Source organism: Chelonia mydas, chromosome 3 (genome assembly GCF_015237465.2).
Source record: "Chelonia mydas isolate rCheMyd1 chromosome 3, rCheMyd1.pri.v2, whole genome shotgun sequence".
In the NCBI taxonomy this organism is placed as follows: domain Eukaryota; kingdom Metazoa; phylum Chordata; order Testudines; family Cheloniidae; genus Chelonia; species Chelonia mydas.
Genome location: NC_057851.1, coordinates 77,019,831 through 77,043,285, shown reverse-complemented (window position 1 = coordinate 77,043,285; position 23,455 = coordinate 77,019,831). Strand labels below are relative to the sequence as shown.

Below are 23,455 nucleotides of genomic sequence, written 5' to 3'. Positions count from 1 at the left end.
CCAGCCCCCTAATCATTTTCGTTGCCCTCTGCTGGACTCTCTCTGATTTGCCCACATCCTTTCTGTAGTGGGGGCCCCAAAACTGGACGCAATACTCCAGATGTGGCCTCACCAGTACCGAATAGAGGGGAATAATCACTTCCCTTGATCTGCTGGCAGTGCTCCTACTAATGCAGCCCAATATGCTGTTCGCCTTCTTGGCAAGAAGGGCACACTGCTGACTCATATCCAGCTTCTCATCCACTGTAATCTCCAGGTCCTTTTCTGCAGAACTGCTGCTTAGCCAGTCGGTCCCCACCCTGTAGCAGTGCATAGGTATCTGCTTAGAACTTCTGGGAGCTCGGCCTTGGACAGCAGGGAGAACAAGGTAGTCATTTGTTTGTCTGTAAGACCAGCAGAGTGCTGTGCCCTGGGAGCCCATGGGGTGTATAAGGCCAAATTCAGGTATTTACAAGTTTACTCAGTAGGGGCCAAATTTATTCAACAGCATAAATCCAGATGTAACCCTTTGGGGTTTAGAGAGCATGGCCCCTTTACATCTTTTTCCTACTGGGAAGGGGGAGCAGTGAGAGAAAGGAGGGAAACTTGGGGGTGTTGCTCTGGAGCCCGGGGAGAGAAGGGCTGCAGCTGGGAGGCCCTGGACAAAGTGAAGGAGAGAGAACCTGCCTGAAGCCTGGGAAGGACAGGACAGCAGACTGGGGACGCCCCCGGACAGGAGCCAGGAGGAGCACTGTGCCAGAGAGGAATTGCCCGAGAAGGACAGGCCGGAGCTGGACCCAGTATCACTGCTGCCCACAGCTGCATGAGGCTGTGAGTATTGGGGCTTGTGACTCTGCATTGGGAATAAGGAGGGAGGCTGCTAGTTAGTTAAGTGGGGAGGTTGTCGCTCTGTGTGGCTTTGCAGAGAGCGGCAGGAGAGGGCACCAGAGGGATTTGTTGGGGAAAGTTCACTGGTGCTGAAGAGGGCCAGGAGCACACAAGAATCCGCACTGGACTGGAACTTTGCTCAGGACTCCTGAACTCTGTGTGCAGACACATTGCTCAGTGTCTGCCCTTTCAGACTGTGCTACCACTGGGCCTGTGGGGCCTGGGTTTGGATGCAACCCTGTTCTACTGCTCCCCCTACATTTCCCCTTGTTGTTTTTTTCTGGGGAGCCTTGGGATTTCAAGGTCTTGGGTTGCTCCTTCCCCAACCCCCGTTGGCATTTCCCTGAAGCTCCCTAATGGTTTGCTGCAATCTCTGAGATACCCTTGCATGATCTGTTTTGTTTTGGCAGTCCAAGGCATAGTGACCATCTCTCCCACAGTTGTAACAGAAACCTTCTCACCAGCTATCAGCCCTCCTGCTACTCTCCCCTCTTGAGGATGGCACAGTACGTCTCTGAGCCTTCATCATGGCCACTTCTCGGATCAAATCTCTCAGTGCCACTGACAGAGCCTCCACCATCTCTCCAAGCACTGTGGTGGTGTAACTCCCTGCCTTTTTTGGCTGCACCACTGTGTCTGCTTGCAACAATCACTCCTCCTCTTCACGTATCTCTCGAATGAACTTGTGGAATGGGGGTGGGTTTGGGGCCAGCTCCCTCAGCAGCAGTCGCCACAACATCAGCCCATCTTGTTGGGTGCCCTGAAGGATCTGGTCCAGCCTAGCAGCATCAGTGCGCTTGGTGGGGATGCCCTCCTTCCGCCCTACCTGTTGTAGCAAATCCTCTAGTCTTTTGATGAAATCCGACAATCGTTCGTGGGGCTTCTGATAGGTATGGCGGAAACGATAATATAGGTTTTCACTGCTATCAGTAGCACCGTAGACACTCTCAAGAGCGGTTAAATAGTCTTGCACTGTGGCAGCTGGTTGGGAATCTTTCAGGACTCGGACAATTCGCATGGCAGGTCCCCTCAGACTTTCAAGCACACATTTCCGCTTCTCAGCATCAGAGCATTCCCACTCTTGGACAAGTGGCACTGTAAAATCCCTCCAGGTCTTGTAATCATCCTCCCCCAAGGGTACAGGTGACATTCCCGAGAAAGAACATAACCGCTTGTATGCACTTTCATATGCCGGCTTCAATGCATCTTTGAGAGCGTTTCCCAGCTCTTTGGCCCATCCTACCAGGCTGGGTGCTGCGGGTGTTGGAGCCCCTCCTAATGCCAAAATTAATTCCTCTCTTGTCCGCTTCTCATCCACCATCAGAGCTTGCAATTTCTGCGCTAAAGAATCCACCTCAAGTGACACGGGCACACTAGTAGGGGACTGCTTTGCCCCCAGAATTGTCCAGGAGATACCTCCTACTTGCACTTCTTTGGGCACTTTATCAAGATCTGCTTCCTTGGAGTGAGTACATAGTGCTACCATGCCCTTCACTCCGCGGTTGTAAATACGGGTGTGGACCTTCACTCTCCCCAGTATTTCAGCTGCATCTAGGCTCTCCTCAATTTCATTTGGTTCCATCTCTTCTGCGAACCCCACCACCAGCGCAGCTTTGGTTACTGGGATTTGTGCCCCTCGGCATAGGTCTTCTAGTATCCCCTCTCCATTTTTTTTTTTAAACTGAGATGAAAGTCACTCAGGAGTTTCTTTGCTCTGTGAAGGACAGCCCAGGGTGTGCAGCATAGGTGTGTGTGTGTACTGCAAAGTCCCTGTACGGGCCACCAAGTGTAACTTTAGTGCCCTTGTGGCCAAGATGGAGTCTGCTCTGCAGGCAGCTCTGGCCAAGAGACAGCACACGCAGGAATGCAGCAGGAAAAATTCCTTCCACCCCAGGGGCACCTGTCCCAAACCCCCCAGAGTGAACACACACACCCACAGGAAAAGTACAATGGATATAACAAAGGGAGATATTATTTTACAGAGGGATGAGAGGAGAAAAACAACAAGGGGAAATGTAGGGGGAGCAGTAGAACAGGGTTGCATCCAAACCAAGGCCCCACAGGCCCAATGGTAGCACAGTCTGAAAGGGCAGACGCTGAGCAATGTGTCTGCACACAGAGTTCAGGAGTCCTGAGCAAAGTTCCAGTCCAGTGCTGAGTCTTGGATGCTCCTGGTCATCTTCGGCGCCACTGAACTTTCCCCAACAAATTCCTCTGGTGCCCTCTTCTGCCACTCTCTGCAAAGCTACACAGAGCGACCACCTCCCTGCTTAACTAACTAGCAGCCTCCCTCCTTATTCCCAATGCAGAGTCACAAGCCCCAGTACTCACAGCCCCATGCAGCTCTGGGCAGCAGTGATACTGGGTCCAGCTCCGGCCTGTCCTTCTCGGGCAATTCCTCCCTGGCTCCTGTCCTGGGGCGTCCCCGATCTGCTGTCCTGTCCTTCCCAGGCTTCAGGCAGGTTCTCTCTCTTTCACTTTGTCCAGGGCCTCCTGGCTGCAGCCCTTCTCTCCCTGGGCTCCAGAGCCATACCCCCAAGTTTCCCTCCTTTCTCTCACTGCTCCCCCTTCCCAATAGGAAAAAGATGTAAAGGGGCCATGCTCTCTAAACCCCAAGGGGTTACACAGAGTATCTGAGCTCTGGGTGTGGGGAGTACAAGGAGGCTAGGGAGATGAAACCATTTTTCAGTCCCAGGCCATGGTGTGGGGTGCTACATAGTCCAAATGTGGCTGTTTCTCCATATGCAACCTTTATTTGCATGGTTTCAGAGTAACAGCCGTGTTAGTCTGTATTCGCAAAAAGAAAAGGAGTACTTGTGGCACCTTAGAGACTAACCAATTTATTTGAGCATAAGCTTTCGTGAGCTACAGCTCACTTCTTATGCTCAAATAAATTGGTTAGTCTCTAAGGTGCCACAAGTACTCCTTTTCTTTTTGAGAATACAGACTAACATGGCTGTTACTCTGAAACCTGTCGATATATTAATGCTGTACAGGACTGGGATACTGCACACCACCATTCCCATTGAATAGCACTAAATAGCCAAAGTAAATGAATTAATTCAGTCATATTACCCTTTTGTCCTTTCCAATTTCCTAGTCTGATTGATGCTGTTAGTTTCTGTGACCCCGCTCCCGCTTTTGTAGAAGTACTAACCTAGACTTAAATTTGTCCTGTGAAATGTCACTTTGTACAGAAAGCCAGTCCTTTCAGCTTTCATGTGGAAGATTATATGGTTCATGAGTTCTACATGGTAAGTTTTTCTTTGTTGTGAGCGGCAGCTCATGGTGAGCTTCACAGATCTTGAGCAGCTCTACCTTTGATGGATGTTACTACATTTTCTTAGTGGCTGGTTTTTATTAGTTTCAAAAGATAACAGTATATGCATCCATACGCTCTGGTTTGTGTGTGAAGGGCATTACACTGAAAGATTGGAGAAGGGCATTGTTGGAAAAATGGACTGAGAGCTGAGAGATCTTGTCCTTCCCATAGCTCTTTCAATGACTGGCTGACCTTGGGCAGATCACGCAAACTCTGTGGGCCTCTGTAAAATGGGAATGGTACTATCTACCTTGCAGAGTATTTTTGTGGTTTAATGTTTTTTAGAAAATCAAGAGGTTTCCACCAGAATATAATCTAAACTTCATTGACACACTTGAACATTGTTGTTTGGAGGCTTTAACAAGGTATATTAGCCCTGTCTCCAGCACAACCCTATTCCTGGTGCAGCCCAGAAACAAGACATTATGGGGCTTGTGGTTCCCATGGCTGATGGTGTTAAGAGCTGTGTGAAAAGTGCTTCACATAAGAAGCCATTTACAGTGCACAACAATAACAAAAAGTTCGATTGGTCCTACAAAACCCAGAATTAAAGCTGGAAGTTTGAGAGTGTCATCTACTGGAACCTTATCTGTTAACTATTTACATATCTAGAGCATTACTATTTTCTACAGCAGTCCTGTAACAGATGGGAGCTGTAGGCCTCACAGAAGGAAGGCTTGGGAGAGAAGCGGCATACAAGAGCTCCTTTTTTGCTCAGTGTGGTGAAAGATCTGAAGGGAAGAGGGTTTGCTGTTGGATCTCTCTAGTCAAAGGGCCTGGGAAGGGCTTTGGAAGAGCCTGAAAAGAGGCCTAAAGGATCAGCCAAAGGCCTAGATAAAGTACCCCGAATATAGTGTGGTGATTTGGCTAGAGGCAGAGAGAGAGGGCCCAGCCCTGAGATGGGAATGATGGGATTACCAAGTGGCACTGCTGTTCTACTCAGGCAAGGGGAGGACAGGTAGAGAACTTGGGTGAGATTCTGTTTGCGCTTCTGAGCCCAGAACTATCAGTGTGGGGGTGGGCACTAATGTTTTTACAGTAAAGAGCTTCCCATGAGGGGGCCTACAGTACAATTATGTATAGGAACTCTGAGATCTCTACTTTCAGGAAGTGCTTGAAGACACAGAATAGTGTATGTGGAGGAAGAAGTAAACCCTGGATGTTGCACTGTGACTCTCTTTTTATGCTTGCACATGCCATCTGGGCTATTCCAGGGTCTGGAAAGTCATTAGTGTAACTTAGACAAGTTACTGAGTACTGTGACCCTGCTCCTGATAAGAGGTTTGCGAGGGGGCACACAGGAAGCAGCTTTATGGGGCCTGTGCCAGAGGGAATCTTCTCTTGACCAGAACCAGGTTTTTAAGGTCCCCTTATGCTGCTCAAGCCCTGTGTAAAAGAGTTGAAGAGTGGGCGAGGATGTCACCCTTTGATTTATGTGGATTTTCACATGTGTTGGACTTTCTCACAGAGGGTCTGCAGTGGTTTGGTTTGTCTGACTGGAAAGCTGAAATACCCAAACCATGAGGGAAATTTAAGCAACAGTGCATCTCCATACTGAAGAAGTAAGCCAGGACTGGATATTTTAGTACCTGTGCTACCTCCAACTGCCATGAGTGTTAGTCTGAGTGATGTTGTGGCATAAGAACTTCTGAATGTTAATCACAAGACTCTGCGGATAGTATTTCTATAGGTGGCATGAAAACTAAGTAGCAAACTCCACAGTTTGAAGTAATCCATAGTTGCTATTAGTTTTGGACAAATACACACACACACACGCCTGATTTCCCACCTACTCTGCACCCCTGGGCAGTCATTTACACATGTGGAAAATGAATGTATAAATAACACTGCTGAATCAGAATAGTAGCACTCTGCACAGGTATCAATGACTACACAAGGGGGAGGGCATTGGGCAGGATATTTCTGCAGAGACTCATCTTCAATAGGATTTATGCACATTAGTGTGTAAGTGTTAAGTAATTACAGAGTGAAAATATAAAACCACTGTAGGCCCCAGGAAAGTTCACTTCTTTTGCTACAGATGCTACCTTCAATTTGAGTAGCGGTCACCATGCTGTCTTCATTCCTTCACAGAAGTACAGTACTTCTCCTGAAAGTGGTCTGGGTATTGGCCTTAGGGAAACTTTGCAACAGTTTTATTCAAAGTATAGTTTAATTATGTTAAACATTATTATTATTATTTAATGGAATAAAATGGTGGAAATGTCATGATTCATGTGACATATTCCTATTCTTCCAAACATGGCACATGTCAGCCTATATTCCTCTCACAAAAGATGCACGAATACACATCCAATAGACTGACACAGTGAACCATGGCAATGAATTTTCCTTTGACAGAGAGAGAGCAACACAACCTATCTAAGCCTACTGCATTTAAAAACGTTAATGGGTACGTTGGCATATGAGTTGGGGTATCAGAAATGCAGTACCTGAAATTTTATCTGGAATTTTGTCTAATTTCCAAGATACAGTGCTTGTATAGCAACTTCCACCTTAAAACTTGTCATGCATCAATCACCCTCTTTTAACTTCTGGTATTTAAATAAAATGAATTAATAATCTGATCTCAAGTTTAACACATCAGTGTAGAGGATTGTGAAAGTCTACATGGTCACTAACTCTCAGGAAAACCATCAATTTGAATTCAAATCCTTTCCAAATCTGTTTTTCAGAGATGAGCTAGTCAGAAATGTAGTTTTAATTCTCATCTGAACAGTGTAGCTTATACTTTCTCCTTAATAAAATAAAAGCAGGGTTTTTAATCAAACCACTGTTTCACCTATTAGCACTATGTCAACTTCAAAGATACTCTGCAGGCAGTGAACAGCTTCACTATTGCCAGTTCCAAGTAATGCAGTGAAGATTTTTATGACCCTCACATTTCTAAGGCTTTCCAAGCATTTTTTTCTCATTCATTTTAAATGAGTTAAAATTTACATTTTTTGAGAGAGTGTGTTCTAAATGCTATAAAATACTTTTCTCCCTATATTAAAAAAACCAGTAAAACAAACAACTACACTGTAAACTAGGAAATTGCTAATCTAATCTGTTTTGGACTCCCATCTCCTTAAGATGTTTAAAACAAACTGACTGTCATACTAAATAGCCCAAGACAGTTATGGCTTGATCAAAAGCCCAGTGCAACTAAAGACTTCCATTGTCTTCAGTGAACTTTAGACCAGTACTTAGTGCTAAATTCAGCTCTCGGGCCCTGATCCTGTAAATATTTAAGCAGATGCATAACTTTTCTCATGTTGAGTTGTTCATAGACTGCAGTAGGGCTAATTGTATGAGTAAAGTAACACGCATACGTAAATGTTTGCAGAATCAGGCCCAAATAATTAAACTAATTTCAATACAAATATATCTGCACAGTTTTTGAAAAAATGATAAAAATATTTTGTAAATGAAATTAATTACTATCATTTAATAAATGAACTAATAGTGCAGCAATCTCTGTCACATATCTGACTTCTCAGCTGCTGGAAGTAAACACTTTCGGTTTCATGTGCATCCGAATTGCTTGTGAGATTCACACAAGCTACACTGCACTATTCTTTACACACATTCCCTAACGTAGGCGTGTGTGTGTTTACAGCTAGGAAATAGAAACCATGACGAGGCTTCAGCAAAGCCATTTATATAACTTTGAAAATTCTAATTATATCTACATACAATATGTAGCTGTATAGGGTATTATGTAGTGCAGCTACATGTAGCTATAATAATATGGAATACTACTTCCCTTTATTTTCATATTATAGCCATTATTTGTAAGACAAGCCTTCTGACTGAGTCCCCACTTGCCCCCTTTAAATTACTCAGAACATTCTCAAGCATATTCCTTTTGGGATGAAATTTCCCATCTTGGTCCCTGAGCACAGGTGAAATTTTTAGGTAAGTTCTGAGAGCAAGTAAGATCAGCCTCCAGGTTGCTGCAATCTGCTCCAGGAATGGGGTAGAAAATCAAAAAGGCATTAATCACTGTTGGCTATCAGATTTCTCCTTTTCCTATCTCTTGGGCTGCCATGGGTGGCTGTTGGGGAGGAGAGCTATTGTTTGCTAGCCATTCTTTTAGATCTGGGATGGTCAGTCAAGCTCCTATCCTCTTCCGATGGTTCCCATAGCCCTGCATGGAAGCAGGTAGTGGGGTAATCAGAGCGACTTTCTCCTCCTTCCCACTTGTGAGGCTGCAGGCAGCCAGCAGGTAAGGGACACTAGTTGCTCAGTAGAGCTCCCAGCTCCCATCAGAACAGCTTCCGGGGAAGAAATGGCCCCTACTTCCTCTCCATAGTGACAGAGTTGGAGGTTTAAGGTTATTGAAATGCTTAGGGCAAGGGGAAAAAAATCATGTTTTGGAGGTGTAGTTCCCAAAGGTTACTCTACTCCAGTTCAAGCTGTATTTGCTTGCTAGAGTCTTTTTAGATAAATGACAAAGACAAGAGTTTTGAAACTGAAAGTGGAAGCAGATGATGGAAATCGTTCTAATCATAAAACAAGATACAAAAAGAGCAGGATAGTAAAGTGGTCCTCTGTGTCACAAGCAGGCAGAGCTAATAAATCCATGCCTGACAGTCAGGTACACTGGATTGTACAAATTATATGCTTTTATCTGGGGAGAATTTTGGAGGAAGATTAAGGTTCTAATACAAAGCTTTCTTGTGAGAATTATCAGTTGGAAGGAAGGCATTATACATTGCAGCATGGGGACGTTGTGCTGGGGGCGGGGGTGTTTGTTGTTTTGTTTTTCCAATTTTGTATCTTTTATTATATGCCAAAATTCACTAAAGCCAGATTTTTGCTTCTATACATGTTACTCAAAAAATTAGCAGCATAGGGAAAGATTTTGTTAGCAATTTGATAGTATACTTATTTTTCAGTTTATTCAGTTCAACCAGGCTGCAAAGATAATTAATATTGTGTATGAGCAAAAACTGAAAAGATCTGCAATGTTCAAGGAGTTTCCAAATATTACTGAGTGTTCAGTTTTCTACTTACTTGAATCAGCTTATAAAGCAAATTGCATGCTTATTTTAAACAAGAAAAATAGAGGCCAACCATAATAGCTGAGCAAGAATGAAGGTGCTCACAAGCTCTTATGACTTCAGATCTGCCTTGAATGTCATGCAAAGAGAGAATGGCTAATGGACAGAAAGAAATAAAAACGACACCTCCTATTTCAATTTCTTTGTGTATTTTGAAATACAATTACTTTATTCTGGGATTACTGCTGAAGTGCGAGGATTTTTAAATTGCAGAAAAAAAATAACGTGAAATGCAATCCCTCTTCTCCCTCCCTTTGTACCCTCAGCCTCAATGATTAAAATACTTTGATGTTTTAAATTCTTATTCCTTTCTTGTGATTTTATGGTGGCTTTGAAGGTTACTGTGCAGCTTTTTTGCATTTTCTTTCCTAATAGTTTTATCAGGACATGTGTCTATAATAGCTAGGCATTTAAACAAAATACATTATTTAAATATGAAATGGAAAAGGGAATAAATGTAAGTCTGGAGTGTATTTTTTCTCTGTCATTTGTAGGCACAATGGAATGACTTAAAAGAAACAAACAAAAATAGAATAAATAGGAGTCATCCTTAGAAGATGCATTTGGCAAATACTAATTTTCTTAGTTTATCTGCTAGTGGACCTCTCACCCTTAATGAGTACTGACTTTGTTTTTAGAACACAAGTAGGTTAGTAGTTGGTTGATACCTTCTTTTATTTTCCAGAGAATTTAAAGTGACCCAAGATCAGTGATCAGGACCCATTTGTGCTAGGCACTGCACACACCCATAATAAAACAATCCTTGCTCTAAAAATCTTTCAGCGTTGCCATATATCAGGACCCAACCGGAACCGAAATAAATGCAGGGGAGGGATGGAGGACAAGTTATCACTGAAACTAGTGTATTGGGTAGGCTAAGTAGCAGTCTCCGCACACTAAATGCTCAGCCATTGTCATGGGCTTTGTAATAATCTGTGTGAGTCCTTTTTATTGCATTTCTTCTATTTCCTTTTCAATTTTTAAAATGCAAATATGCACAAGTTATCCCATTTTTAACAAAGTGCCTAAGAAAACAAGTTGAAAGACTGAAGAGATGAGGAGTTGACACAGGTGAAATAGAGAAACCTTGGCAGAATTAGCTGCATACACTGATTACAGTTTTGTCAGGAATAAGGGCCAGCAGCTAGCCTGCTTACCCTCTAGCTTAACCCTTAGGCAGTCTAACAAGCACAGCTGGTCCCCAATTGAGCTGCCTGATTGGCCCAAGCATCTGATTGGTCGAAGGGATCAGCAGACCATGCTCTTAAGACCAGCTGCAGCAGCAGCAGGGTAATGGCTCCTTAAAGCATTTGCCCAGAGTTGAGATTGCTCCTGTGCCTGCTTGTTCCTGCCCTAGACCAGCCTTACCTCACTCCAGGTAACCTGGCTCTGACCTTGGGCTCCAATTTCTGACTTTGGCTCGAGTCTAGGTGCATGACTCCTGCTCCAACTACTAAGAATGACTGTCCCTGTCCCAGTCTCTGATCAGTTTAAACCGGTGTGAGCAAATAATACACAAGTAACTTCACTGTCAGTAGTAGTCCCATCTACTCCTCATCAGTTACTCACATGCATAATTGTTTGTCATTTATTTGTATTATTGTGGCACACGTCATGGACCAGGACCCCATTGTGCTATTCTGTGTACAAACAGAATAAAAAGGTTAGATACAAACAGGCTGATGGAGGAAATATCAGGAGATCATATTAGTCAGCATGATAGGCTGTAGTCTCAGCACTCCAGCAGCCCAGCTATTTTCAAGGTGTATTTATTTTTTGTAGGAATCATGGGGGGAAAAAAAGTTTGAATGAGGATAATGAGTTAGTTTTGCCAGCTGAAGATCTGGTCCTAGGAGTGGAGAACTTTCCTTCTTTGCTTACCATGGCTAGTAACGTTGTTCCTTCCTCACAACTCATGTATTCAGTGATCAAGCTCCCGAGAATGACAATACTTTAGAGGCTTCATGGAGCATCCTCCTGCCAATCATGGCTTACTATGTAAAATTAAAATAAAAATGCTTGAGGATGGGCCTTATTGCTATAGAATAATAAACATTCTGACTTTGGACATGTGTTTGTAGCAGGGGGAAAAATGAGACACACACAGAGTCTTGCATGAGCCAATGACAGATGGCCAGACCAGTTCTGGCTCCCTTGTACACATGCCGTGATCTCACTCAACAGAGCCACCGTGACAAAAGTTGCCGAGAAGTGTCTCGGTTACATCTCACTATCCAAGGGTGTATGGTCTACACGCTTAGCCAAGTGGCCGCTTGTAGCTGCCTCTCCACCCCCTTGCAAGATGTATTCCTACTTTACAGGGGAATCAGTTGCATCAGGGAAGTTCCATGGGCTGCTAATAGGGGATGGAATTCACCTGTGGTGGAGATCACCCATGAAAGGTCCTCTGCATCACTTTAATCCTGCTGGACATGTGCTGCATACCCCTCCTGCATTTGGAAAAGGGTCTCCGCCCTAGGCCTGCAGTGGCTGGTAGGACAGGAGCAGGCCAAGGGAAGAGCTGCACATCCATATTTATTTGTGCTGAATCTAGTGCACCTATTATTCTACACTTTTGCCAAAGAGGAACCACAATAACTTTGCAAATTGGAATAGCAGCCTAGAGAGGTGGCGAGTGGGTTTTCACAGCAGTGGAGTTGTATATGAGCAGAGTGAATTATACCTGCTTTGTAATACAGGTTGTCAGGGTTCCCTCCCCACTCTGAACTCTAGGGTACAGATGTGGGGACCCACATGAAAGACCCCCCAAAGCTTATTTTTACCGGCTTAGGTTAAAAACTTCCCCAAGGCACAAATCCTTCCTTGTCCTTGGATGGGTACTGCTGCCACCACCAAGTGAGCTAAACAAAGATTCAGGAAAAGGACCACTTGGAGTTCCTGTTTCCCTAAAATATCCCCCCAAGCCCTTCACCCCCTTTCGTGGGGAGGCTTGAGAATAATCTACCAATCAGCTCGGTAAACAAGGTGAGCACAAACCGGACCCTAAAAACCAATCAGGTTCTTAACAACAGAATTTTTATTATAAAAAACAAAATAAAAGAAGCACCTCTGTAAAATCAGGATGGAAGGTAATTTTACAGGGTAATCAGATTCAAAACACAGAGGATTCCTCTCTAGGCAAAACTTTAAACTTACAAAAAACAGGGATAAACCTCCCTCTTAGCACAGGGAAAGTTCACAAGCTAAAACAAAAGATAATCTAATGCCTTTCCTTGCTTTACTTACAATTTTTTTAATCCTAGATCTTATTTCTGGCAGGGTTTTAAGAGATGTTTTTTCCTGCCCCTGGTCCCTTTCTGGCTTGGAGAGAACCCACACAAAGAGACAAAGCAAAACCCTTCCCCCCACTGATTTAAAAGTACCTTCTTCCCTTATTGGTCCTTTTGGTCAGGTGCCAACCAGGTTATTTGAGCTTCTTAACCCTTTACAGGTAAAGGAGGGATTTTACTGCTACCCTTAGCTGTATGTTTATGACACAGGTGCATGCAATTTTTGAAGCGTGTGAATGTTTGCAGTGAATTTTGCCAGTTTTCTGTGGTCAGCAAGAACTACTTGTTACTTCCAGGCCTGTGGACTGCGTCATCACAACCCCTGAGGGCAGGCTACTTAATGGCTGTGTAGGCATGTTTGCTGGGGAACATATACTGATGAGGTAGGTCTTGAGATTAGCTGATTTATGTATATAGCTAGAGAACAAACACTGGTGTCAATTAGGAATTGTAGCCCATATTCTTGATCAGTGCACTGTGGGCCAGATTTTCAAAGGTATTTAAATACCTAAAGATGCAGATAGCCACCTAGTGGGATTTTCAGAACTTAGATATGTAAATACGGCTTAGATATGTAAATACTTTAAAAAACCTGGTCCTGTGCGTTTTATTTCTGCAACTTGCTGACATATGTTATGGGCCGCTAAATAGGATTTTTCTGTCATTTTATTACCTGTTTAAATCATCACAGTATCATGAATTTTTGTCCCTGAGCAGCCCAGCAGATCATGCTTTTTTGTTTGCTCTCTCATTAAAGAAAACAATATTTGTTATTGGAGAGTTCGTCCTGATTTTTGTCCATAACTGACTTTATCATGAATTTAATTTTGGGGTTTGTGTGTGTGTTGGGGGGAAAATAACATCTCCTCCCCCCTCATAGATATAGCAGTCACCTTTTTTCTGCTAAGGCGAATGATGTTTTGCAGTCTGCTGTTTTCTGCAAGGTGGATTTTAAGAATTAAGAAGCAAAAATAAAGCCACGCAGGGGGAGAGATGCCCTAGATCTAGCCAGTGTCGATTAAAAGAGAGCTTCTGATGCAAATTCCACATCAGCACCAATTTTGTCACTTAAAACGATAAGATCAGAAGCAATTACCTTCAATAGCACCTTGTTTTTATGTGTCTACCCTTCATAGCCTTGGCTAGTAACCCGGCCTACACTATAATTTACAGTGACATCTAATTTCAGCAGATCTGCAAGCAATCTAACTGAAGATGGAGATACCGAGGGAGTGAGGACTCCAACTTTATCACTGCCGATAGAGATTCTTTTTTTTTTTTTTTTTTTGCCAATTCAGAAAGCAGATCTTTCAGGAATGAAGGCTTTGTGTGTGTGTCTGTTTTGCATATCTCATTACTGGAATTATTTCTCAGTTTAGGCAAACGATTTCTGCCTTTAACTAGATGATTTAAATACTCCGAAAGAAAGGAAAAAATCCAGCCAAGTACTATCAGCACTTAGTAGATTTACCATTTTAAAGTATCTCTGCAAAATGGAGGGGGGGGTGGGGTAGAGAGAGAAAGCAAGCATTCATTGCTAATCATTTCCTTTGAAGTCTGGTAGAGACCTGGTGATTTTGTATTGTGTGCAAAGTCACAGTATGAGACTAAGATTATTTTAAGAAACACTTTTATCATTTTCTAACTGACAGAAAGGGCAAGCTTGCCAGCCATGCACTTTGATGTTTCTTCATGGAAACAACAAAAGAACCCCACAATGATGTGATTAATGACTTGCATCCACTTTCTCTGATCCCCAAACTTGAATACAGAGAACACATAAGACCTTCACACTATTATCCACCATCCTATTCAGATGAGATTAGTATTGGCACAACTTCTTTTTAGAAGCATGTTCCTTGAGCCAAGGAATTTGAATATCATAGTGGGTACAGTTATGTAATGAGGATGTTGATTTTGATGAAGCTATGAGCTGGCAGTGATAACTTTGTAACAAATACAGCAGTTTTACAGTAATTATGGATTGTATGGTAGCCATTTTACTTGCTGCAAAACTGCTTAATGTTTTAAATGTGTAATTATTAAGGGAAAAGTTCACAATTTGATTTTCTGCTATCCATCTTTTGAATAGGTTTGGACCAGATGCTATAATTTAGTCATTAAGCAGCTTCTTACAAAAGAAGACTTACACAAACAAACATTATTTTCTATCACTACTGTCCTGTTTTGAGGCTACTGTAGGTCACCTTCATACACTCTTAAACTTCATTGTAAACTTCATAAATCAAAAGATTAAGTGACTTTTTCTTCTAGTTTAATTTAACCCTTTAGATAGCACATGGGGCAGGTGTTGGCTTTGGAAGGTACTTTTAGATTGAATCAGATGGCAACAGCGGGCATGAATAATGAAGAATAATAAAGTGCTACAGTCTGGTGTGGATCATAGAATTAGTGTATTTTGGAGATAAAAGTGAGTCTGTTGTATGGTTTGGTTTGTTTTTTTTTAACACGTGCACAGTGCCTATTCTGTTCAAGTAATGTATTTACACAAAGAATGATTACAGAAAATATGAACTGAGCTGCACTCCTTTAAACATTAAAATCTTATGGGGAGGTTTATACTGATATCTGTCACCATAGTATTGAGTAGATCAGTTCTTTAAAAATAATCCAGATTGATGAAGGTACAATAAAAGACTTGTTTACATTTTCAGCCTCTTGAGAAGACCGCTACTTTTCAAAGGTGCTTCTCTACGATCAATGTTGTAGATGGGGTGGGAGGTTGGAGGGGAATAACAGTACAACAGGGTACAAGTTTTCCTGGGCACATCCTTAAATAAGAATTAAAAAACAAACACATGCCCAGGCATTAAAAAAAAAAAAAGGAGCTGTCATCATCTCCAGTCTACTGATAGTTAATCTTCTAGTGCAACGCAGCTGTGCTGGCAGGACTAGAAATTCATTTGGAAAGCTATAACACTTTTAATTCTGCACTATACTTTGAGCTATTAATTTTTAATTCTAGGGAGAACACACGGGTTTGATCAGAACCTACATCTGCATCATGCCTATAGGAAGAACTCTGTCTAGTGAGAGCTAAGCCAGCTCTGGTTTATTTACTCAGTGAAGTCATAACATTAACTTAGACAACAAGAGTTGAACTTGAAAACATCCCAAGGACCTTCAGAAACATGGAATCCTTCACTTTTCTGGATGTTTTTAAACTTACATACTGAAATCCTGCTTGAAGATAGATGATGTAGCCATAGGAACCAGGCATCAATCTTGATTGGGCCATCACCGTCTCCAAGTGGAGATCTTGGCCTTTTCACCCCTCTGTCTAAGATGCTGAAGCCTATTGACAGCACCGCAAGGAATACTTCCAGGAACACAGTGGGGCTGTGAAGGAAGCAAACTAAATTTCTTCACAGAATAAGTTCTAGGTTCCCATTATTGTGGGGGCAGGGGGTATTTTGGGCCCCCTAAAGTTTAGTTTAAAAAAAAACAAAACAAAAAACACAAAAACCTTCCAGAAGTCCAGGTGCTAGTCTTAGACCCCTGGAAAAATCTTGGATTTTAAGAGTTTTAAAGAAGCAAAACTTGGCTACTGTGTCAATATTTTGTCATTGCCTCTTCCAGTGCTGAACACTGGATAACTCTGTACACATTTTGGCCTTTTTTACAATAATTTGGGGGCCCTGAAGATCATCAGAGGGGAGGGCAAATATCCCCTTTGTCCTCCCCTGGTAATACCAGGCCTGTCCCACAGGATCAGCAGGTTATCTCAAGTGCTTATATAAAAATGCACAAAGCCTTGGAAACAAAGCAGGGAGAACTGGAGGTCCTGGTGATGTCAAGAAATTATGACGTGATTGGAATAACAGAGACTTGGTGGGATAACTCACATGACTGGAGTATCATCATGGATGGTTATAAACTGTTCAGGAAGGACAGGCAGGGCAGAAAAGGTGGGGGAGTAGCACTGTATGTAAGGGAGTAGTATGACTGCTCTGGTACAAAACTGCAGAAAAACCTGAGTGTCTCTGGATTAAGTTTAGAAGCAACAAGAGCAACAAGAGTGATGTAGTGGTGGGAGTCTGCTATAGACCACCGGACCAGGGGGATGAGGTGGACGAGGCTTTCTTCCGGCAACTCGCAGAAGCTACTGGATCGCACGTCCTGCTTCTCATGGGTGACTTTAATTTTCCTGATATTTGCTGGGAGAGCAATACAGCGGTGCATAGACAATCCAGGAAGTTTTTGGAAAATGTAGGGGACAATTACCTGGTGCAAGTGCTAGAGGAGCCAACTAGGGGGGGGAGCTTTTCTTGACCTGCTGCTCACAAACCGGGAAGAATTAGTGGGGGAAGCAAAAGTGGATGGGAATCTGGGAGGCAGTGACCATGAGTTGGTTGAGTTCAGGATCCTGACATAGGGAAGAAAGGTAAGCAGCAGGAATCGGACCCTGGACTTCAGGAAAGCAGACTTCGACTCCCTCAGGGAACAGATGGGTAGGATCCCCTGGGGGACTAACATGAAGGGGAAAGGAGTCCAGGAGAGCTGGCTGTATTTCAAGGAATCCCTGTTGAGGTTACAGGGACAAACCATCCCGATGTGTCGAAAGAATAGTCAATATGGCAGGCGACCAGCTTGGCTTAACGGTGAAATCCTAGCGGATCTTAAACATAAAAAAGAAGCTTACAAGAAGTGGAAGGCTGGACATATGACCAGGGAAGAGTATAAAAATATTGCTCGGGCATGTAGGAATGAAATCAGGAGGGCCAAATCGCACCTGGAGCTGCAGCTAGCAAGAGATGTCAAGAATAACAAGAAGGGTTTCTTCAGGTATGTTGGCAACAAGAAGAAAGCCAAGGAAAGTGTGGGCCCCTTACTGAATGAGGGAGGCAACCTAGTGACAGAGGATGTGGAAAAAGTTAATGTACTCAATGCTTTTTTTGCCTCTGTCTTCACGAAGAAGGTTAGCTCCCAGACTACTGCACTGGGCATCACAGCATGGGGAGTAGATGGCCAGCCCTCTGTGGAGAAAGAGGTGGTTAGGGACTATTTAGAAAAGCTGGACGTGCACAAGTCCATGGGGCCGGACGCATTGCATCCGAGAGTGCTAAAGGAATTGGCGGCTGTGATTGCAGAGCCATTGGCCATTATCTTTGAAAACTCATGGCGAACGGGGGAAGTCCCGGATGACTAGAAAAAGGCTAATGTAGTGCCAATCTTTAAAAAAGGGAAGAAGGAGGATCCTGGGAACTACAGGCCAGTCAGTCTCACCTCAGTCCCCGGAAAAATCATGGAGCAGGTCCTCAAGGAATCAATCCTGAAGCACTTACATGAGAGGAAAGTGATCAGGAACAGTCAGCATGGATTCACCAAGGGAAGGTCATGCCTGACTAATCTAATCGCTTTCTATGATGAGATTACTGGTTCTGTGGATGAAGGGAAAGCAGTGGATGTATTGTTTCTTGATTTTAGCAAAGCTTTTGACACGGTCTCCCACAGTATTCTTGTCAGCAAGTTAAAGAAGTATGGGCTGGATGAGTGCACTATAAGGTGGGTAGAAAGTTGGCTAGATTGTCGGGCTCAACGGGTAGTGATCAATGGCTCCATGTCTAGTTGGCAGCCAGTGTCAAGTGGAGTGCCCCAGGGGTCGGTCCTGGGGCCGGTTTAATTCAATATCTTCATAAGTGATCTGGAGGATGGTGTGGATTGCACTCTCAGCAAATTTGTGGATGATACTAAACTAGGAGGAGTGGTAGATATGCTGGAGGGCAGGGATAGGATACAGAGGGACCTAGACAAATTGGAGGATTGGGCCAAAAGAAATCTGATGAGGTTCAATAAGGATAAGTGCAGGACGCACTTAGGACGGAAGAACCCAGTGCACCGCTACAGACTAGGGACCGAATGGCTAGGCAGCAGTTCTGCGGAAAAGGACCTAGGGGTTACAGTGGACGAGAAGCTGGATATGAGTCAGCAGTGTGCCCTTGTTGCCAAGAAGACCAATGGCATTTTGGGATGTATAAGTAGGGGCATAGCCAGCAGATCGAGGGACGTGATCGTCCCCCTCTATTCGATATTGGTGAGGCCTCATCTGGAGTACTGTGTCCAGTTTTGGGCCCCACACTACAAGAAGGATGTGGATAAATTGGAGAGAGTCCAGCGAAGGGCAACAAAAATGATTAGGGGTCTGGAACACATGACTTATGAGGAGAGGCTGAGGGAACTGGGATTGTTTAGTCTGCAGAAGAGAAGAATGAGGGGGGATTTGATAGCTGCTTTCAACTACCAGAGAGGTGGTTCCAGAGAGGATGGTTCTAGACTATTCTCAGTGGTAGAAGAGGACAGGACAAGGAGTAATGGTCTCAAGTTGCAGTGGGGGAGGTTTAGGTTGGATATTAGGAAAAAAAATTTCTCTAGGAGGGTGGTGAAACACTGGAATGCGTTACCTAGGAAGATGGTAGAATCTCCTTCCTTAGAAGTTTTTAAGGTCAGGCTTGACAAAGCCCTGGCTAGGATGATTTAATTGGGGAATGGTCCTGCTTTGAGCAGGGGGTTGGACTAGATGACCTCCTGAGGTCCCTTCCAACCCTGATATTCTATGATTCTATGATCTGCAAAATCCCAACCAGTGGAACTGTCCCGAATGGACTGGCTAATCCAACCAGACTACATTAACCAGACCAAATACTGCTCACTGTAAAGATTTTGCTTTTTTCTTCACTAAGAAGAGCAACTGGATATGAGGCAGTCTTGTTTGGTACCTTCTGTCCTGGCTAGCAGAGAGAACAAAGACCATTCCACTCAAATGGAAGCCTGGAAACTCTGAAAATGTTCAAGGCACCCCACATGAAACAAATATTTGACACTCATTGCTCCTGAAAGTGAACAAAGAGCAACTGGACACAAAGCTCACCAATCATGAGTGCCTTCTTCTAAGAATGCAATCTACCAATAGGGCCTGAAGCACTGTACTATTCTTTTTTTTACAATAAAAGAAACGCTGGAGGTAAAATTTTGGCTCCATTAAGGTCAATGGCAAAACTTCCCAAAATATTTTCTGTGTTTTTCTGACCTGCTGACAATCCTATACCTTCACAATCAGAATGCACAACAGGACATGGCAGATATATGGATGACCTTCTGATATATATGGCTTGAGGGAGGGAAAAATGTCATTGCTTTATACAGTTGGATCTTTCTGGACCCTTTGAAAGAGTCAGTCAGAAACTGGTGCTAATCAATACACAATACCCAGCAGAAGAGGGCAAGTGCAACATTAGGGTGGCTTCAATCATCCCTCTCAGGCAGGTCCAGGGAAAGGTGATGGGCAAATATTCCTCCTTCCCAAGAATGCTCATCTGTGGAATCCCAGAGGGAACAGTCTGTTTCCTCTGCTTTTCAGCATGCTGCTGAGGAGGAGCACTGCTGAGGAGGTGCATTTCTGCAGTTTTTCAACAGTTGCCAGACACTGGACAGCTGTGTGACAGTGGTGTTAGCATAGGCTGGGAATGACAGAGTTATATGTTATGTAAATATTGTTGATATACCCCCATGAAGTGCCACAATTTCCCTCAGCAGCTGGTTGTAAATATTAGGTGGTAGGTCATAGGAGAAAATAAACTTTGTAGTACCACAGCTGAATACTCTTGTGGCAGAAATGTAGTTTCATACCATTAACATTCAGGCCCTCAGAATGATTGATTCAAACCACGTTTAGAGCATTTCCTTACTCCTCTCAACCACTCTCAGGTTGCAGAGCAGTATCCTGTGTTCCACTGAATCAAATGTTGAGGATGGATCCAAGAGAATGAAAATAGACATTGACTGTTTATCCACTGGTAGAAGAAGAAAACCCAGCAATGCTAACAGAGTTCTAGTTCCAAATCCTGGCCTGGTATCTAATTGGAAAGGACACTGATTGTGGGCAGATGTGCTAGGAAGTAGCTCTTCTCTATTTTCTCAGTAGGCTTGCTCAGAAAAGGGAGGTTTGATTTGGGGTGGTTGTTAGTTTAATCTGTTGTTTCCACAGAAGGCTTTTCTTCATGGTGGGCCAGACTACAACATGTTTTTTAAAGCGAGAGGTAGTGCCAGACAGGACCCTGGCACTCTTTGCTTTTGACTCTTGTTTTACTAACCATGAAGTCCGATTTGTTAGTGGTATGACACATCTTTCGACATGCACAGGGCTTTCTATAGTTTGAACTATCTGAATTCAGAAAGAAAAGGTATGTACAACTTTCTACATAAATATGGTGCATGAATAAATGTTTGTAAATTAGTTTGTACTTGCAATTTTAGCAGATTATTGGCACAAATACATACACTACACATGAATTTTGCTTATCCATTAGCAAAGCTAATACATACACATAACAAATATGTACTTAGATGTATACAGACAGTACTAACATAGCTTATAAAGTTTATTACTAGGTAGTATGGCATCGTTAAAAGGGTGACTAGATATCGTGCAAAACTTGTAATTCAGCTTGCAATCTGAAACTCCGCTTTCTTTTGCAGTTGCAAATACAATTACCTGTTCACACATGAAATTTCAATTGTGTTCATGATATATATGCATATTTTTGATATTAGTCTTTAATGTAAAATATGACCATATGGCATATACTGTATATCTGAATAAAGTGACAATCCTTAATTTACATGCATGTAATAGTCCTACAGTATATAAATGCAGAATCATTTATAAAGCTTTTAGGTGGTAACCACAAGCAGTAGTTAGGTGCTAAAGAGATTATTCTCATAAATTAGTTTTACCTGGAAAGTAAAGGAAGCAAATCTGTTTGATGTTGAGTTAAAAACAGACTGGCTTTATCATACATTGTAACTCAAACTTATGCCTGTAACACTCCTAGATATTGTGCTGGATTCCATAGTTGCAAGAGGAGAAAGAGCACATACTCCCCCTCCTTCCCATTTCTTACCCAGAACAAAGCAATTATATTTTAGAAGAAACCATTTAAAGGATAACCAATTTCACTGCAAGCATCCAGGAGTCCAACAGTTTAACATGACTCTGGCTGAAATGACATCTGTAAATTTGTATCTCCGCTGCAGTGTGCCACCTAGTGTTTTCTGTAATTTTGTAGCAGAAACCATATTACTTACTGCCCACTGAGTTCAATACCCTATTTCAATAGCTACTGCCATAAGGACGTATCACTTGCACCAAAGCACTATGCAAGCTTTAAAGCAGGTGAGTCTGTATAAATGTATACATTTTTCTCTCTCTAATCACAAATAGAGATACATACGTAGATTTATATAGCTACAGGTATAAAAATACTGATTAAATGATCCAGTGAATTACTCTTGAAATAAAAATCCTCTCTTCATAACTGAAGAATTATTTCAGAGAAGCAGAATTTTCACAACAACATGGGATACACAAGGAAACTCATAGCTTAAAGAATATATGATGCTCCTATCAGAGCCTTATAGTTGCTAGTATTTGAGGTGTACGATAGCAATAGCAATCCAAATATCTTACTCTCTGGATTGAAGGTAGAATACTGACGGCCAAATTCTGTTTGTCACTCAATTTGAAAGCAGAAAATCTGGCCATATGCATTCAAAAGAGCATTGGCTTACAGCAAGCTTCCACAAAACTTGCATGAAGAAGAAGTACAAACCAATATTCCAAATGCACCTATGGCCAGATTCAGAGTCCAATGGACATGGGCATGAGATAAGGCCCACAGTATCTGATGAGAGACAACAGCTTGAAAATAACTAATAGAGGGAGCTTGGCAATCAATCTAGCCTTGGGTCTGTCTACACTGCAGTTAAAACCCCAAGGCTGGCCAGTGCCAGCTGACTCAGGCTTGCAGGGCTCAGGCTGCAGGGCTGTATAATTGCAGTGTAGACTTCTGGGCACGGGCTGGGGCCAGAGCTCGCAGACCCTGTGAAGTGGCTCTACTAAAAAATGCTGATTTCACCAATGACCTTTAAGTTTTCCTTGAACCACATTTGCGTTTTCCAAGTCATTTGAGATCCTTTTATTTAAGTATTTTGTTTAATTTCTAGAAAAAGAAGCTATGATATGGCTCAAAATAAGTGTGTTCTTGCCCAACTCTGTTCCCTGTGGAAAATGATCCCATTAAGTTCCTTAACTCTGCAATAGTGCATGTCTTTCTGGACAGCTTCTAGATCTCAATGATCTGCTCAGATTGCCTTTCTGGGTGGGTTTTTGTGTGTAGCAGTTTACAGCAGCCATATCCTTAATACGTAATGGAATCCAGAGAATGTGCAATAAGGAAAATTCTTTCAGAATTTTACTAATGATTTTATATGAGTTCTTAAAGATGTGCCAGCCTGCTGCTGATTGCTTCTTTGCCACCCAAAACTTGCTCTTCCTTGCCAATCATCATATGAAGAAGAGCTTGGGAAAAAGTCAGAATTCAAATCCCCTATTCTGATTTTTTTTCTGCTGATCTCTCGAGTGCATTTCATATGCTTTAGATCTCTGATCAACTTCTAATCATAGTAGGGGAATCCAATGCATGGTATTCTACCTTTTCCTTGCAGAAAAAATCCAGATCCAGAGGGCAGTGTCTAGAATAGTTGTATCTATGAATCTGTGTCTTTTTAAAAGACACACATTTGGAGTCTGGATTGCAAATGTGAAGATATGCAGAGTTCTGTACAACAGATGGCAATGCAACTCCAACATACGGAGAATGTATGAGGCTTGCTAATTTCAGCAGGGTTGTACAGTTTTCAGCTCTACTCTCCCTATTTTTAGTAGGCTCCACTCCATTGATGAAGTTTTGTTTTGTTTGTATGTTATGTAGGGTCTGTGGTATAGCCTTTGATTGATGTATGGTGCAAAATGCACAAATCACTAATTACAGGTTCTTTTACTCAGGTGGCTACTTGAAAGTTCTCATAAGGAATAAGATTGTCATGTA

At 42.7% G+C, this 23,455-nt stretch overlaps 1 protein-coding gene and 1 long non-coding RNA gene across 3 annotated transcripts; one reads left to right on the top strand and one right to left on the bottom strand.

Moving 5' to 3' along the window:
* Positions 1 to 1,516: 1,516 nt before the first annotated feature.
* On the bottom strand, positions 1,517 to 2,449 carry LOC119565713 (paraneoplastic antigen Ma1 homolog). Its single transcript, XM_037893529.1, has one exon. The coding sequence runs from the start codon at positions 2,447 to 2,449 to the stop codon at positions 1,517 to 1,519; it is 933 nt and encodes a 310-aa protein (XP_037749457.1).
* An 8,118-nt stretch (positions 2,450 to 10,567) lies between these two features.
* LOC122464812 lies at positions 10,568 to 15,591 on the top strand. 2 transcript variants are annotated; one of them, XR_006289203.1, is made up of 3 exons: positions 10,568 to 10,636; positions 12,845 to 12,931; positions 13,741 to 15,591. It is a non-coding gene; the product is annotated as an uncharacterized LOC122464812 (long non-coding RNA). The 2 variants fall into 2 exon arrangements; XR_006289202.1 differs by having other exon boundaries at positions 13,738 to 15,591.
* The last annotated feature ends 7,864 nt before the right edge of the window (positions 15,592 to 23,455 follow it).

Bases quoted from the DNA above. Each gene is read 5' to 3' on its own strand.
- LOC119565713 (XM_037893529.1), bottom strand. From the start codon at position 2,449: ATGGAACCAAATGAAATTGAGGAGAGCCTAGATGCAGCTGAAATACTG.